Source organism: Phycodurus eques, chromosome 10 (assembly GCF_024500275.1).
Source record: "Phycodurus eques isolate BA_2022a chromosome 10, UOR_Pequ_1.1, whole genome shotgun sequence".
Classification (NCBI taxonomy): domain Eukaryota; kingdom Metazoa; phylum Chordata; class Actinopteri; order Syngnathiformes; family Syngnathidae; genus Phycodurus; species Phycodurus eques.
The window spans coordinates 2,811,631-2,827,375 of NC_084534.1; the positions used below are offsets into that span (position 1 = coordinate 2,811,631).

General features: G+C 42.7%; 2 protein-coding genes across 2 annotated transcripts in view; both read left to right on the forward strand.

The window, feature by feature from the left end:
• On the forward strand, positions 1-2,224 carry LOC133408824 (zinc finger protein 502-like). Its single transcript, XM_061688086.1, has 2 exons — positions 1-259; positions 1,281-2,224. Exons 1-2 carry the CDS (start codon positions 16-18, stop codon positions 2,111-2,113), a joined length of 1,077 nt encoding a protein of 358 aa, XP_061544070.1. The 5' UTR covers positions 1-15; the 3' UTR covers positions 2,114-2,224.
• A 1,716-nt stretch (positions 2,225-3,940) lies between these two features.
• nfasca (neurofascin homolog (chicken) a) overlaps positions 3,941-15,745 on the forward strand; it is a 195,673-nt gene continuing 183,868 nt past the window's right edge. Inside the window, exon 1 of the mRNA XM_061686998.1 lies at positions 3,941-3,991. The gene's annotated coding sequence lies outside the window, so the exon portion shown is untranslated. The remainder of the gene's footprint in view (positions 3,992-15,745) is intronic.

Sequence of the window (15,745 nt, forward strand, 5' to 3'; positions counted from 1 at the left end):
CCAACAGGAGCTAGCATGTTTCACTTCCGGGTCAACGGACGTAAACAGAAGGGCGTTTCGCAGGCGGAAAACATGACCGAGTTGGAGGTGTTCAACGTCTTTCTGAACGACAGACTTACAGCGGCCGCTCAAGAGATTTTTCGAGCCGTCAAAGACACCTTCGTCGGATACCAGAGTGAAATTCGCCGCTCTAAAGAAGAGAACGAGCGCCTGAAGCGCCTCCTCAATGTCGCCGTCCAACGACTCTTACTGCAATCGGGTAAGGACGAGAGGTAGCCGCTGATGGCGAGCATGTTTTTGTCGCATCACGCCACAGCGTATGCTATTTTGTTTGTTTCTTCGTGGGTATCAGTGTTAAAGCTTTTGGCGATTCAACCTTTACTAATATATATATATATTTTTTTTTTTTCATAATCACAAACGGACAGCTCAGTAAAAACAAAAACTTCAGATAAAATAATTTGCCAAAAACGCACAAGATAATAAATGGATACTGAATTATATTCATCATCAAGGGACCATAAATGGCACTACAGTATTCATAAACTCATAACTTTGAAATATTGTTTTTCTAGTTTTTGCCAATATGAACCGGGTTCGTATTAAAACATCTCTCTACACTGAAGATGTCACGAGTTTGATCGTGTGTGTACTTGCATGTGTTGACGACTTAAAAAAAAAAAAAAAAAAAAAAAAAGCATTAATACGCAAGTAAAAGGATTGCAGTATTTAGAAATGTTGCTGTTAAAAAAATCTTCATCACAGAGCTTGTGAGTATAAATGGGTCATTTTCATATAATTTGATCAATAACAGTAAAGACATGGCCCACTGAATTTTTAGAAATGAATTTGAAAATGTGTTCATTTTATAGACATGAATATTTGAATCATTGGCAGTTGTTATCCGTCACAAGATAATACTTGTTTCTAAGAAAAGAAAATATTCCAATTTAATATTTTTCGATCTTTGAATTCCAAAATGTCTTTACTTGTTAGATGTCTGAAATGAAAGTTTCATGAGTTGCAGCATGTTTTCTGAAGATGCTAATTACATTTTGGGATATATAGGATCTATCTCCCATTGCTAATATGCAATGGAAATGCATCTTGGTGTGTTCAGAGTTACTTTTTTGGTTCTTTGACAAACGGCCGTTCTTTGTCACTAAGAGAGAGCCTCATTATGTTGTTGCAATACCTCAGAGGGACTTGTGAGCTGGAATGCCAGGATGACTAATAGTTTCATACCTAATTCTGTGCCTGAGTGATGTTTGTCTTTTCAGAAGCTTGTGTTGTCCAGTCTCAAGATCACCGCCGCATCTATGAATCTGAAAGGGGAAGCAGTGTGCAACCACAAGTGAAAAAAGAGCCCAATCTCAGAGAGCTTCACAGCGAGTGTGTGCATGATGGAAGAGACCCAAAAGAGGAACCTTGTGGTCAATTTGAGACACAACTCAGGTCACATTCTCTGTTAGTTCAAACAGTGTGTAGTAGAGATACTGCCTCTTCTTCTCCTTTGCCATCCCAGGACACAAAGACAGACTGGGACAATGAAGAACACTTTGCAGCCAGCAGCTCATCATCCACTCAGACTGTACAGTCAGATGGAAAAGACACTCACAGTGATCCTATTGGTACTCCTGCAAATATCCGCACAGCCACCCAGAAAGATCTGCCAGGATCTGTCGGACAGCAGGCGAAAGGACTTCTTTGCACAAATAAAAAGCAAAGTGTAAACTTACTGCAGCTAAAACACATGAAATCCCACAAGTCGGCCCCTTCTCGTACCTCTCACCCGACCATACAGCGGTGGCACTGCTGTAAAGTGTGTGGCAAAGCCTTCAGCTTTGCCTGCCAGTTGGAAGTCCACATGCGTTGGCACACGAAGGAGAAGCCCTACAGCTGTGCGGTGTGCAGAAAGAGCTTCACTACGGTCAGCATGCTGAAGAGGCACCATCGCATCCACACTGGGGAGAAGCCCTTTCGCTGCCATGTGTGCGGCAAATGCTTCAATCAGTCTGCACACCTTAACACCCATTTTAGGCTGCACACCAAAGAACGAGGCAGCTGGAGCCAAGCGCCATTTTCTAGGAACCCTCAGTCGACAGAAAACTGAATTAAATTCATGCTTCTCGGCACAACTATGTACTGTACGTGTACAAATAGGCTCTGCAGTGTTTCATGTTCTCTCTGTGTGAATAAAATGTGTTCTGTGGTGCATTGTTTTATTCAACTCCCTTTTTTTTTTTACGGTCCATTTTCTGCAACCCACATCCTGCAATTAAAGCTTATAGCAAGAAGATTCACCAATGATTTGATTTTCAAATATTCCATTGAACATTTTTTATTCTAATTCTTGTCAAAAAAAAAATTAATGTGAGAATATAGTAAGTAAAAGGCCTAGTTATACTAATCTGATCGCAATGTGAACCATAATCCACTGTATTGGTCATGTAGGAGCCATAATTTAGTACCTGTGCATATATGTCACGTGGTGTCTGGTTGCTGTGGTAATGCGTGGGAGCTTGGTCACATGACATAGAGGTGATGAAAGCCAGGTACTTTAAATAGGCGTGTTTACCAATAAGTCCAGGGGAGAGAGAGGAGCTGGGTAGCCATATTTTTTTGTTGAGGAAAATGGTAAAATGGCATACATTTTCCACATTGTAATTATGTGCAGCCAAAAATGAGGTTCTTGTTTTCTCAGTGTACTGTTGGGTCACCAAATGGTTCAGGGTATAGCTGTGGACCAGAGCGTAAAACTAGTAGGTCTGGGTGCTACTTCTTGAGCTGAGGTACTCTTGAGCAAGGCACAGAACCGGCAAGTCGCTCATTTAGGTGCCCTCCCTTCACATCTCCATTAGTGGAAGTCCATGTTACTGGTGGCCTGGTTTGCTTGTGCATGTTCGTATTTCTGGTCCAGATCAGAAATGTTCACATAATAGACGTACACAGCCAGGCGTATGCGCAGACTTTTTTGGAGGCAGGTGGTCCTAGCCCAAAAAAAAGGACACACGTAGCCAAAAGTATTTAACTCATGGATTGATTTCGGTCAACACAACACATTCAATAATTCAAGTATTAACAAAGGAGTTGAAGGTAGGCTACCGTGGATATAAAAAGTCAACACACCCATGTTAAGATTTTTGGAAGGCGATGGAGAGGGGCTGGGGGCAAGGTGGGAGAATATGAACAATTCTCCCAAGGGCTCAAATAAATGCTTATCATATTTCGAAACACTTTTGAAATCATTTTTGAATATTATAATATTGACGAATGAAGAAAAAAATGGGCTCCAGCATTTTTCGGTTCTGGGAAAAAGGACAGGTGCTTGAGCACGCCTAGTGGCTATATGTGCACGTGCCTGTACATAGCTATGTCGCTATCATGTTCGAAAATTAGGGGGAGGGGGACATTTGACAGACAAAATTGGGCCACTGCAACTGTGAAAGATTACCTCATATACTGTAAGTACATACAGTATACGCAACACATGGATGAATAGCCAGTTTTGAAATCAGAAGCCTATAAAAATAATGTTTTTCAACTATTACATTTCTTTTCAAAGGGGAGGGGAGGGGGGGGGATTGGTAACAACAACAAAAAATGCTTGCAAATATCTCAATGGCATTACACCAGAAGACAATGAGCAATTTTGATTTGCTTTCGCGGGCCACATAAAAAGATGTGGCGGGCCGGATCTGGCCCCCGGGCCACCAGTTTGACATTATTATTATTATTTTTTTTTTTTTTTTGCTTCACCTCCTGGTTGCGTGGAACAACGCGAGAACAGTTGAGAAACCGAGGGAGGAGGAGTGCCGAATCCAAGAAGTGGGAGAGGATAGAACCTGCGTCGCATTGAGAGGAAACGCACGGCGTCCCCCACACGCCCCCCCCCCCACCACCACCACCACCACCACCACCACCACCACCCCGCCCGCCTCCGGTAGCAAAGTGACCAAAGCATCGGGAGCAAGCCGCCGCAGAGCTGCAGGTAAATGGACGCTTTTCTACTTCATACACTGCTCTGGTGTTTTGGAGTTGTGACGCCCATCAAAGTGACGCATCGGCTCGCGGTCGACTCGTGAGGTTAAAACGGAGAATATATGACAACAGGACTGCAAGATTGAGTACCCCCCCCCCCCCCCCCCCCCCCCCAACGACGCACCCCCCTCGCGCGCATCCGCTGGATGATGCTGCGGTTTTGGGATTTTTTTTTTTTTTTTTTTGCTTCTCTGCGCAAACTGAAGGTACATGTTCCAAAGTCCACTGAAATGACCGGGCCTTGCCTCGCTGTCTCCTTCTGCAGAGGCCTTTTGATTTTGTGTGATGCAAGCATCCAGTAGTTGTCCTTGCAGAGGATTTGCGGACAGGGGGCGGAAGTAAAACTAGCTGTCAAATTGTATTTGCTTGGTTTAGCCCCCCCCAAGGTTGCAGCTTGGAATGCACATGGCGAGCCACAACGTATTGAAATGGGAATGGGGCAAGCGACATTGGCTTGTATCATGTCTTAACTCGTGGACACGCTTATCTTTGTCTTCAAGGGGAGCAATTTGCGTGGAGACATTTTACACAGTGACCTTGTACCATTGCGCCAGTTGCTTCCCACCAAATGAGTACAGTGCACGTATGTCGTGTGACATTCGAAGACCGGCGGTCAAAGCCAGCCGCCCCTAATTGTGTTCATACTAGGCATTACGGTAATAAAGCCACCTTCAAAATAAAAGCTTTCCAATAATACGGACGTCAGTGCTCTTCGGTTAAGGAATGCAACCAGCAAAGTTAATTTGAATCTTGAGATGCATTACAAATGTACTTTATTTGATGTATTAGGAAAAATAAATGGTGATGGACTGCACTTATATAGCGCTTGATTGACATTATCACTGTGCCCAAAGCGCTTTACGAAGGCATACATCCACACACACATTCATAAACCAATGGGCGACTGCCGCCTTGCGAGGCGCTGCCAGGCCCACTGGGAGTAAATTAGGGCTCAGTGTCTTGCCCAAGGACACTTCGACACGTGGACAGTCGCAGCAGGGATTCGAACCTGTTCTAGATTGAGCCAAAGCCACCCCAACATAATCCCATTGGTATCGCAAGACAAGGCCAGATCTGTGTGACAGACCACCAAGGACTCCACGAAAAGAGGTTTGATGAAGATCTGATATTGTATTTCAAATTAAAAGTCTCTGAAAACTGCATATTTTGCTGTCACTACCCCTGACTGAAAAAAATCTGTTAAATCTTTTTAATGAGATATCGCAATCGTTCCTCCCAATCACGCCCTACCAGGTCATTGCCCACGTGAGCATTGAAGTTCCCCAGCAGAACAATGGAGTCCCCAGCAGGAGCGCTCTCCAGCACCTCCTCCAAGGACTCCAAAAAGGGTGGGTACTCTGAACTGCTGTTTGGGGCATAGGCACAAACAACAGTCAGGACCTGTCCCCCCCACCCGAAGGCGGAGGGAGGCTACCCTCTCGTCCACCGAGGATGAACCGCAATGTACAGGCGCCCAGCCAGGGCGCAATAAGTATACCCACACCTGGTTGGCGCCGCTCACCGTTAGCAACTCCAGAATGGAAGAGACTCCAACCCCTCTCGAGAGGACTGGTACCAGAGCTCAAGCCGTGTGTGGTCGGAACCTGGCATACCAGCTTGGGCTCCTTCCCTGTCAGAGGTGACATTCCACGTCCCTAGAGCCAGTTTCTGTAGCTGGGGATTGGATCGCCAAGGTCCCTGCCTTTGGCCACTAACCCAGCTCACACTGCACCCAACCCCTACGGCCCCTCCACACATGGTGAGCCCATGGGAAGGGGGATCCCCGTTAGCCTTTCGGGCTCTGCCCGGCCGGGCCCCATGGGTGCAGGCCCGACCACCAGGCGCTCGCCTTCGAGCCCAACCTCCAGGCCTGGCTCCAGAGGTGTCCGGGCAAGGGAAAACGTCTTCCTGAATTATTTGTCATCATAGAGATTTTTGGAGCTGTGCTTTGTCTTTGCTGTGTGCTTTGACACACAAAACCCCTCCACCAAGGTGACAGCTCAAGGAGGGGCCAAATCAGATGTGGGATTTCAAAATAAAAGTCCCCTGAAATATGCATATTTCACTGTCACTGCCACTGATTTAAAACATTAATTAAAAACAATATGTCCATACTACTTCTTTAAATAAATAATTACAAATAATCCTGTTCGTATCGCAATACCTTTAACCTTCATACATGTAGGAGACAATTACAGGATGCTACTACATTACTACCACCACCATTTGATGTAGTATATCTGCAATCTTTAATGTTTTCTCATTAAATATGATTTTTTTTTTTTGGGTATCAACATTAACACTTTAACCACTGAAGTAATTTCTCATGCGTCTGACACTGGAAGGAAGACATGCATGGATCCATCCATTTCAACAGCACTTATCCTGTTGAGTCGAGGGGTGTTTGGAGCCTACCCCTTCTGAGTTCGGGAAAAAGAGAGAAAAAAACCGTGAGCTGGTCGGCAGACCATCACCGAGTGGGAACCAAACCCACAATGGCTGCATTGAAGTCAGGCGCGTGAACCACGACACCATCAGTAACCGGAAGGAAAACAGTACATTTGAAATAGTTAAAATAAAGACGGTTTTCAATTTTTTTTTTTTTTTTTTTTTAAATCTTGATCGAACCTCTTTTGGTGGAGACCTGGTGTGGTGAAGTGTCCCCCAGAACTGGACTGGTGTTGCGATATCTCGTAATTTTTTTTAAATTAATGTTTTAAATCAGTGGTAGTGACAGTGAAATATACCAATTTCAGGTGACTTTTATTTTGAAATGCCACATCAGATTTGGATGGGACCTCTTTTGTTGGAAACCTGGGGTGGTGTAGTGTCCCCCATAACTGGACGGGTGTTGCGATATCTCATGAAAAATATTTAACAGATTTTTTCAGTCAGGGGTAATGACAGCAAAATATGCAGTTTTCAGAGACTTTTATTTTGAAATACAATATCAGATCTTCATCAAACCTCTTTTCGTGGAGTCCTTGGTGGTCTGTCACACAGATCTGGACTTGTCTTGCGATACCAATGGGGTTATTTTAGGGTGGCTTTGGCTCAGTAGGTCGAACAGGTTTTAATCCCTGCTACGACTGTCCGCATGTCGAAGTGTCCTTGGACAAGACACTGAACCGCAATTTGCTCCCAGTGGGCCTGGCCAGCGCCTTGCATGGCAGCATTGCTGAATCGCCCATTGGTTCATGAATGTGTGGGTGAATGTGTGGCTTCGTAAAGCGCTTTTGGGCACTGCGATGGTGTAGATAAAGCGCTATATGAGTGCAGTCCATTGACCATTTATCTTTCATAAGATATCAAAATAAACTACATTTTTAAATGCATCTCAAGATTCAAATTAACTTTGCTGGTTGCATTCCTTAACCGAAGAGCATTGACGTCCGTCGCGGCGAGTTGCCGGCCTGTTACCGTAATGCCTAGTATGAACACAATTAGGGGCGGCTGGCTTGACTGCTACTGTACGAGTGGAGGCTGACTTGACCGCTCTGAGGGCTGACAGGCCCAAGAAAAATGTTAATTTACAGTCATAATGTGGTGAAAGCCATGGTGATACTTTTTCAAAGACACCTAACATTTTCCATTTCCAGTCAAACAATTGACAGCAAACTTCATACTATCCATGCCCAGAGGTTCTTGGGACAGGAAGGGTGCTCCTGTTTTCCACAATGGCTAGTGAGTCAATTGGACAAAGAAATTGCTCCATTTACAACCATAAAAAAAAACTGTTATACTCATGTCAGTGCAGTAAGGCAAAGGCATAGTTAAGGCTTATGATGTATTTTAGAATCATTCGTCTAAGGGTGTAGTGAGCTGTTTTTCCACAACCCTGCATCTATATAGAAAGGCTAGAATTGACTAGTATCGTGAGAGCTGGCCGGATGTGCGTAATGAGAATCAGCTAAGGTGTGTGTCAGTGCTCACGACATAAAGTCTGTGGCACCAAAACGAAACCCACTGTACATTGCAATGGGTACCGAAAGTATTCAGACCCCCTTAAAGTTTTCACTCTTTTTTTTTTTAAGGATCAGAAGAAATGGACAGCCCCCGAGTTAAATATATAAGTGTCACAGCAAAGGGTCTGAATACTTATGGCTGTATGATATTTTAGTTTTTCTTTTTTAATAAATCAGCAAAGGTTTCAACAATTACGTTTTTTTTTTTTTTTTTTTTTTTCTCCTTTCAATATGGGGTGGGTGCTGTGTGTACATCAATGAGGAAAAAAATGAACTTAAATGATTTGAACAAATGGCTGCACTATAACAAAGAGTGAAAAATTTAAGGGGGTCTGAAAACTTTCCGTACCCACTGTATGTATTGTGGATACAGTAGGTACATAGTTCAAGGCCGCTTGGCTCGGTCGGGTATGTCCAGCAACATGTATTGAGAAAGATACTGAACAAGTCAATGTGTGTATGGGTTTTCAGTGGGAACACGTATGGAATAAAGAGGCAACATAGCAAACGGGCTTTGAATTAAGGCACTTAAATTAAAAACATAAACAAGTTTCCTTGTTTAATAAAGTCAATAAATGACTTTATGGCCCTTTCTAAGTCTTACTGCAGATAGTAGATCAGACAGTTGGCTCACAGCACAAAGCAGAGGAGACTTGTGGATGCATGCGCGATTGTGCAATTTGATTTGAGGGGGCACAGCGTTTGTTGGAGGGAGCCGTGCCCCCTCTAGGCCCAGCGTATCGCCGGCCCTGGTGGTGACAGTCAGAATATCTCTGTCCCTCATCTCACGGTTAACGTCCTCCAAATTTTCGCATAACCTGCTTTCAGGAATACCCCTCTGATCTCAACCGCCAACATAGAGGACAAACGGATACTGATCACGTGATCGAAGGGCCCCAAATTAAAAAGCTTCCACAAAAATGTACATCAATGTCAAGTTACGGATTTGCCACAGGTAGCGGACCCATGTAAAATTTCTGCAGGCATTTTTCTAGTGTAAACCGCTGTTGTGTATCAGAAAGCATAGAAACAAGAAACAATAAAGAGGAATGTAATGTTTTTAATTCAAACTTTTTTCTGCTCCTTATGTCAGGAATTTGAAACTTTGTTTTTTCCCCATCAGAAAAAAAAAAATAAGAATGACATGACATCTCAAGCTGAGATAAGGTTTGACCTGACCGTGACATTACAGCACGAATAGTACAAAAGTGATTTTGAACACCAATCCTTTCTGTGATTGGTCTCCAAAATGTCCATTTATGAGGATGTTTTTTCGGTAAGTCTGACTCTGTACACGGTTTCTTCCTGGTGCAGGGTAGTTTTATCGCTCCACTGGGTGCTTACCCATGTTTGAACCCTCTCTTGATAAATAGCGACACAACAAATAAAAATGGTAAAATGGAAAATGTTGACATATTTGTACCTAAGTTAAAAATGAACTTTTGAAAATAAGGACAATTATCACACCACTGATCAAGATTTCAAATCATTGAAAAAAAAAAAAAAAAAGTGAAGCATTTGATGCTATAGAGAGAAGAAGATGAAATACACATTGGAAGTGATCCAGTCAGACTTATTGATATGGCTTCCGTCCCACAACATGAGGAAAGAGTAGCTTGCTTAACTAACAGTGCAAGCTCTGCTTCTGAGGGGCTCAGGCTCGGGCTTGGCGTCCCCCAGCGTGAGTTAAAGATGTTGAGGCAGTCAGAAAAGCTTTCATGTTAATATGACTTGAAGTCAAGATTTTGTTTTGGTGGGCTTCATTGGCCTGATGATATCATCAGTAATGCTTTCATGGTGGGCGCCTGCACTCAAGTTCATTTTATGACTGGGTCATCAGACACGTCTGGCTTCAATGTGTTTTATCTCTCAAAAATATTTCAGACATGCAGATGCAGGGATAGCTGTATATGTCCTTTACAGGGAAATGTGAGCCTTGGGTATCAGGTGTCAGTAGTTTGACTTCCTCTCATGAATGACTGGAGAGAAAGGTAAGAGGGTGGAGAATGCATACTGTTCCATGTTCTGGAGTTGTCTTATTATGTTTTTAAAAAAATATTCAAAACGTATCTTACAAAGGTACATACAAAGATACATATTGTCCTGTATGTAATTTACTATTATCTTTTTGTAACAGTGTAGTGATGAAGACAAAACAGAATCTATAATATAATTCCTCTATAATTCTGTATTTAGAAGTGCCATCCATCCATCCATTTTCTACCGCTTATCCGAGGTCGGGTCGCGGGGGCAGTAGCTTTAGCAGGGACGCCCAGACTTCCCTCTCCCCAGCCACTTCATCCAGCTCTTCCGGGGGGATCCCGAGGCGTTCCCAGGCCAGCCGAAGGACGTAGTCTCTCCAGCGTGTCCTGGGTCGTCGTCCTCCTGGTGGGACGTGTCCGGAACACCTCACCAGGGAGGCGTCCGGGAGGGATCCGAATCAGATGCCCCAAGCCACCTCATCTGGCTCCTCTCTATGTGAAGGAGCAATGGCTCTACTCTGAGATCCTCCCGGATGACCGAGCTTCTCACCCTATCTCTAAGGGAGAGCCCGGACACCCTGCGGCGGAAACTCATTTCATACTATCTTGTTCTTTCGGTCACGACTCACAGCTCGTGACCATAGGTGAGGGTAGGAACGTAGATCGACCGGTAAATCGAGAGCTTCGCCTTTCGGCTTAGCTCCTTCTTTACCACAACGGACCGATACAAAGTCCGCATCACTGCAGACGCTGCACCGATCCGCCTGTCGATCTCCCGTTCCATTCTTCCCTCACTCGTGAACAAGACCCCAAGATACTTGAACTCCTCCACTTGGGGCAGGATCTCATCCCCGACCCGGAGAGGGCACGTCACCCTTTTCCGACTGAGGACCATGGTCTCAGATCTGGAGGTGCTGATTCTCTATTTAGAAAAATTTGGGAAATCAAAAAGTAAAAGGAGCTTTGCTTGGTGCTGAAGATTCCTCTAAACATTCATTTATTTTATTCTGAAACACTGTTAGAATAGTTGTACTTAGGTAGAATCAGGTTTCTGTTTATTGGGCCCTTTAGGCTTTGTGTTTTATGTCAAAGTTTAATAGCATTAAATTAAGAACATAAAGGGTATATGCACACACATACTCACGCACGCAGACACACACACAAATACACATAATCTCTATGTAATAATTAATAACCCTAAACCTAAAGCTTCTTAAAATCCTGTCTCCTTTTGCTATTGTATTGTTCAGTTCAGGGTTTTGCCAGAGGAGGTCGGTATTGTAAAACAAAATGCATAATCAAAACTGAACCATTTTCCATTCTCAGTAAAGGAAAGTGTTTTTTATGTTTTGAGCCAAAACACTGCCAATAAGTTTTGTCATTGAAAATAAATTTTGGCATTGAAGAATACAGGTATATTTATACTGGAACAAATATTGGCACTGAAAAATATTAAATTGAAGCCCTTGATTTGGATATTGTTTGAGCTTGTGATGTTTTATTAATGTAAGTCTTAAGATTTCCCCCTTTTTTTTTTTAAAGATTTCCCCTTTTTTTGTGTGTGTGTGAGACACTGCTCTTATTTTTCCCAGTGTTGTTGTTTTTCACACGTTCCGAGACACTCCCCTATGTGCCAAAACACTGACATTAAATTGAAAGTCAGAGAAATAAAATAAGAATATTAATTAAAAAAAAAAAAAAATACTTGTGGTTGCACTTTTATCTGTGATTTTACAAGACTATTGTATGTTAATATGGCCACAATTGGCATACTATTTGTTGAAATCAAACTGTAGAAATTTTGTCATTCTCATTAGTAAGGCTTAACTCAAACACTTTTACCCCAAGCAGTGAAAATATGTTTTGTCAGAACCTAACCAATCACTGATGCAGTTACTAAAACAGTATTGATTGGTTGATCGGTTCCATTTCTTTATTATTTAATTGCTCTGTCACAAAAAGTAACCCTGTAATAACATTAAAGTGTGGACTTATTTAACAGGAAGACATTCATTTTAATAACACTGGATTGAAGGAGTTGTCCTAGTCACTGGCTTGTCAATCAAGTCTGTTTAGCATCCTTTTGATTTTTCTGCTTTTGTAGCTCCTGTGTGTGTCATAGATCACATGAATTCTAATATTAGTTTTTCAGATTATAAACAGAAATTCCTTGTCAGTAACACTTTAGAAGGTGTATCTGTCCCTGCATCATACCTCCTTACAGTTGTACTTTAACTCTGTATGCTTCTGCTGTTGCAAGTGCATGACTTTTTTTTTCTTCATCAGCTACTTTTTCGTATGGTCAATAATGTACGGTATTATTGCGCGGTGGGGAGCGTTGAGGAAGGCCAATGGCAGGGCTGGCTGCCTGCCAGGTGTTGAGGATAAGTAGGATACGGAGAGTACAGAGGGCTGAATGGAGGGAGGGAAGCATTCTGGAGTCTGGTGCTGCTCCAGGCAACAGCATCCACTGAGACCACCACTGAGATGAATACATGAATTTATAGCATACCCCCCGCCACCCCCAAAAAAACACATTACAAAAAGCTCAGGTTGCAGTTTCTGTAAGTTATGTTTCTCATCATTAGTTTTTAATAAACAAATAAGGAAAAAAATGTGTGGCAATTACAACCCCAATTCCAATGAGGTTGGGACCTTGTTATACATAAATAAAAACAGAATACAATGATTTGCAAATCATGTTCAACCTATATTTAATTGTATACACTACAAAGACAAGATATCTAATGTTCAAACTGATAAACTTGATTGTTTTTAGCAAATAATCATTAACTTAGAATTTTATGGCTGCAACATGTTCCAAAAAAGCTGGGACAGGGTCATGTTTACTTCTGTGTTACATCACCTTTTCTTTTAACAACATTCAATAAATGTTTGGGAACTGGGGACACTAATTGTTGAAGCTTTGTAGGTGGAATTCTTTCCCATTCTTGCTTGATCTACAGCCTCAGCTGTTCAACAGTCCGGGGTCTCCGTTGTCATATTTTACGCTTCATAATGCGCCACACATTTTCAATGGGAGACAGGTCTGGACTGCAGGCAGGCCAGTCTAGTACCTGCACTCTTTTACTACGAAGCCACGCTGCTGTAACACGTGCAGAATGTGGTTTGGCATTGTCTTTCTGAAATAAGCAGGGGCATCCATGAAAAAGACATTGCTTGGATGGCAGCATATGTTTCTCCAAAACCTGTATGTACCTTTCAGCATTAATGGTGCCTTCACAGATGTGTAAGTTACCCATGCCATTGGCACTAACACAACCCCATACCATCACAGATGCTGGCTTTTGAACTTTGCGTCCATAACAGTCCGGATGGTTCTTTTCCTCTGGCCCGGCATGACAGCCAAAATATTCCAAAAATGATTTGAAATGTGGACTCATCGAACCACAGAACACTTTTCCACTTTGCATCAGTCCATCTTAGATGAGCTCGGGCCCAGAGAAGCCGGCGGCGTTTCTGGGTGTTGTTGATACATGGCTTTTGCTTTGCATAGTACAGTTTCAAGTTGCACTTACGGATGTAGCGCCGAACTGTATTTACTGACATCGGTTTTGTGAAGTGTTCCTGAGCCCATGTGGTGATATCCTTTACACATTGATGTCGGTTTTTGATGCAGAGCCGCCTGAGGGATCGATGGTCACGGGCATTCAATGTTGGTTTTCGGCCTTGCCGCTTACATGCAGTGATTTGTCCAGATTCTCTGAACCTTTTGATGATGATATGGACCGTAGATGATGAAATCCCTAAATTCCTTGCAATTGTACGTTGAGGAACATTGTCCTTAAAGTGTTTGACTATTTTCTCACGCACTTGTTCACAAACTTGTTCACCTCACCCCATCTTTGCTTGTGAATGACTGAGCAATTCAGGGAAGCTCCTTTTATACCCAATCATGGCACCCACCTGTTCCCAATTTGTCATGAACGGAACAGAGGATAGGACCCAAAAATGCACGACTCCAAAACAAATGGACAGTTTCCAAAAAGAGAGGTTTAATTGACGGGCATAGGTCGGTACATAGGCAGGCAATCCAAGAAAGGCAACAGTATCCAAAAACATGAGGCAAAGAGGCAAGGTCGATAATCGGAACAGGGTCAAGTCTTACTGTGAGTCTGTGACAAGGAATGCTGGAACGTGACGACAAGGTACAACGAACTGGCAACGAGAGGGAATGAGACACGAGGTTAAATACAATAGGTAATTCGGGTGAACGAGGCACAGGTGGTGAAGATGCTCACAGGAGCAGGTGTGTGTGAAACAGGGAGGGGAAGACAAAACCCGGAACACACACACACACACACACACACACATGACACAATTAGCCTGTTCACCTGCGGCATGTTCCAAACAGGTGTTTGATGAGCATTCCTCAACTTTCTCAGTCTTTTTTGCCAACTGTCGCAGCTTTTTTGGAACGTGTTGCAGCCATACAATTCTAAGTTAATGATTATTTGCTAAAAACAATCAAGTTTATCAGTTTGAACATTAAATATCTTGTCTTTGTAGTGTATTCAATTAAATTTACGTTGAACATGATTTGCAAATCATTGGATTCTATTTTTATTTGTTTAACACAACGTCCCAACACTGGGCTATTTTCATAGCCTTTTCTCAATGAATCAAATCAGTCAACTCAGTTGCCCAGCTGCTTTCAATCATCCAGCTGAGAGCAGCAGAGAGCTGCCAACAGAAAGTGCTGAGTGCATGTATATTCAGTGGGTACGGAACGTATTCAGGCTCCCTGTTGGATTTATCTCACCAAACATTATAATGAATAAACACAAAAGGAATGAAGACGTTGGTCATTTTACTCATGAGGAGGGCGCATGGGAGGTTGTTCAGGTTACAGCCTCTCAACACGCTCTAAACAATCTCCCCCGTCGCTCCTACATTTATTTGAAAATAGGAGGGTTCTACAAGACATAATGTTCTAAGCATTAAGACACAACACAAAACATAGGACCAGACGACACCTGTCCCGTCCCCGACCACATCCGATCACGTCCTTGGTCAAGGCGCCCTTCCATCAAATGTTGCTGAGTCATCTTCTTGAAGGCGAGACATCTTTCTATCTAAATATTGTCCATAATACTAATGCAAGCTAGTAATGCAAAATACTAATGCAAGCTACTAATGCAAAATACTAATGCAAGCTAAGCAAATAAATGATAACTACTAAAATATATCTAACACTCCCTTAAATGTTTTTACAGCCATTTGCTAAAATCATTTAAGTTAATTTTTTTCCTCATTAATGTACACACACCACCCCATATTGACAGAAAAAAACGGAATTGTCGAAATTTGTGCAGATTTTAAAAGAAAAACTGAAATATCACACAGCCATAGGTATTCAGACCTTTTGCTGTGACACTCATATTTAAGTCTGGTGCTGTCCATTTCTTCTGATCATCCTTGAGATGGTTCTACACTATCATTGGAGTCCAGCTGTATTTGATTATACTGATTGGACTTGATTAGGAAAGCCACACACCTGTCTATAGAATCCCTTACAGCTCACAGTGCATGTCAGAGCAAATTAGAATCATGAGGTCAAAGGAACTGCCTGAAGAGCTCAGAGGCAGAATTGTGGCTAGGCATAGATCTGGCTAAGGTTACAAAAAAAACATTCTGCTGCACTTTAGGTTCCTAAGAGCACGGTTTCGACACATGAAAGCCCGCATGGAGTTTGCTAAAAAAAAAAAAACAACACCTGAACGGACTCCAAGATGG

Excerpts from the sequence above, each read along its gene's own strand:
- LOC133408824 (XM_061688086.1), top strand. The coding sequence starts at position 16 with ATGTTTCACTTCCGGGTCAACGGACGTAAACAGAAGGGCGTTTCGCAG. Across the intron at positions 260-1,280 it reads ACGACTCTTACTGCAATCGG|AAGCTTGTGTTGTCCAGTCT; the intron begins GTAAGGACGAGA and ends TTGTCTTTTCAG.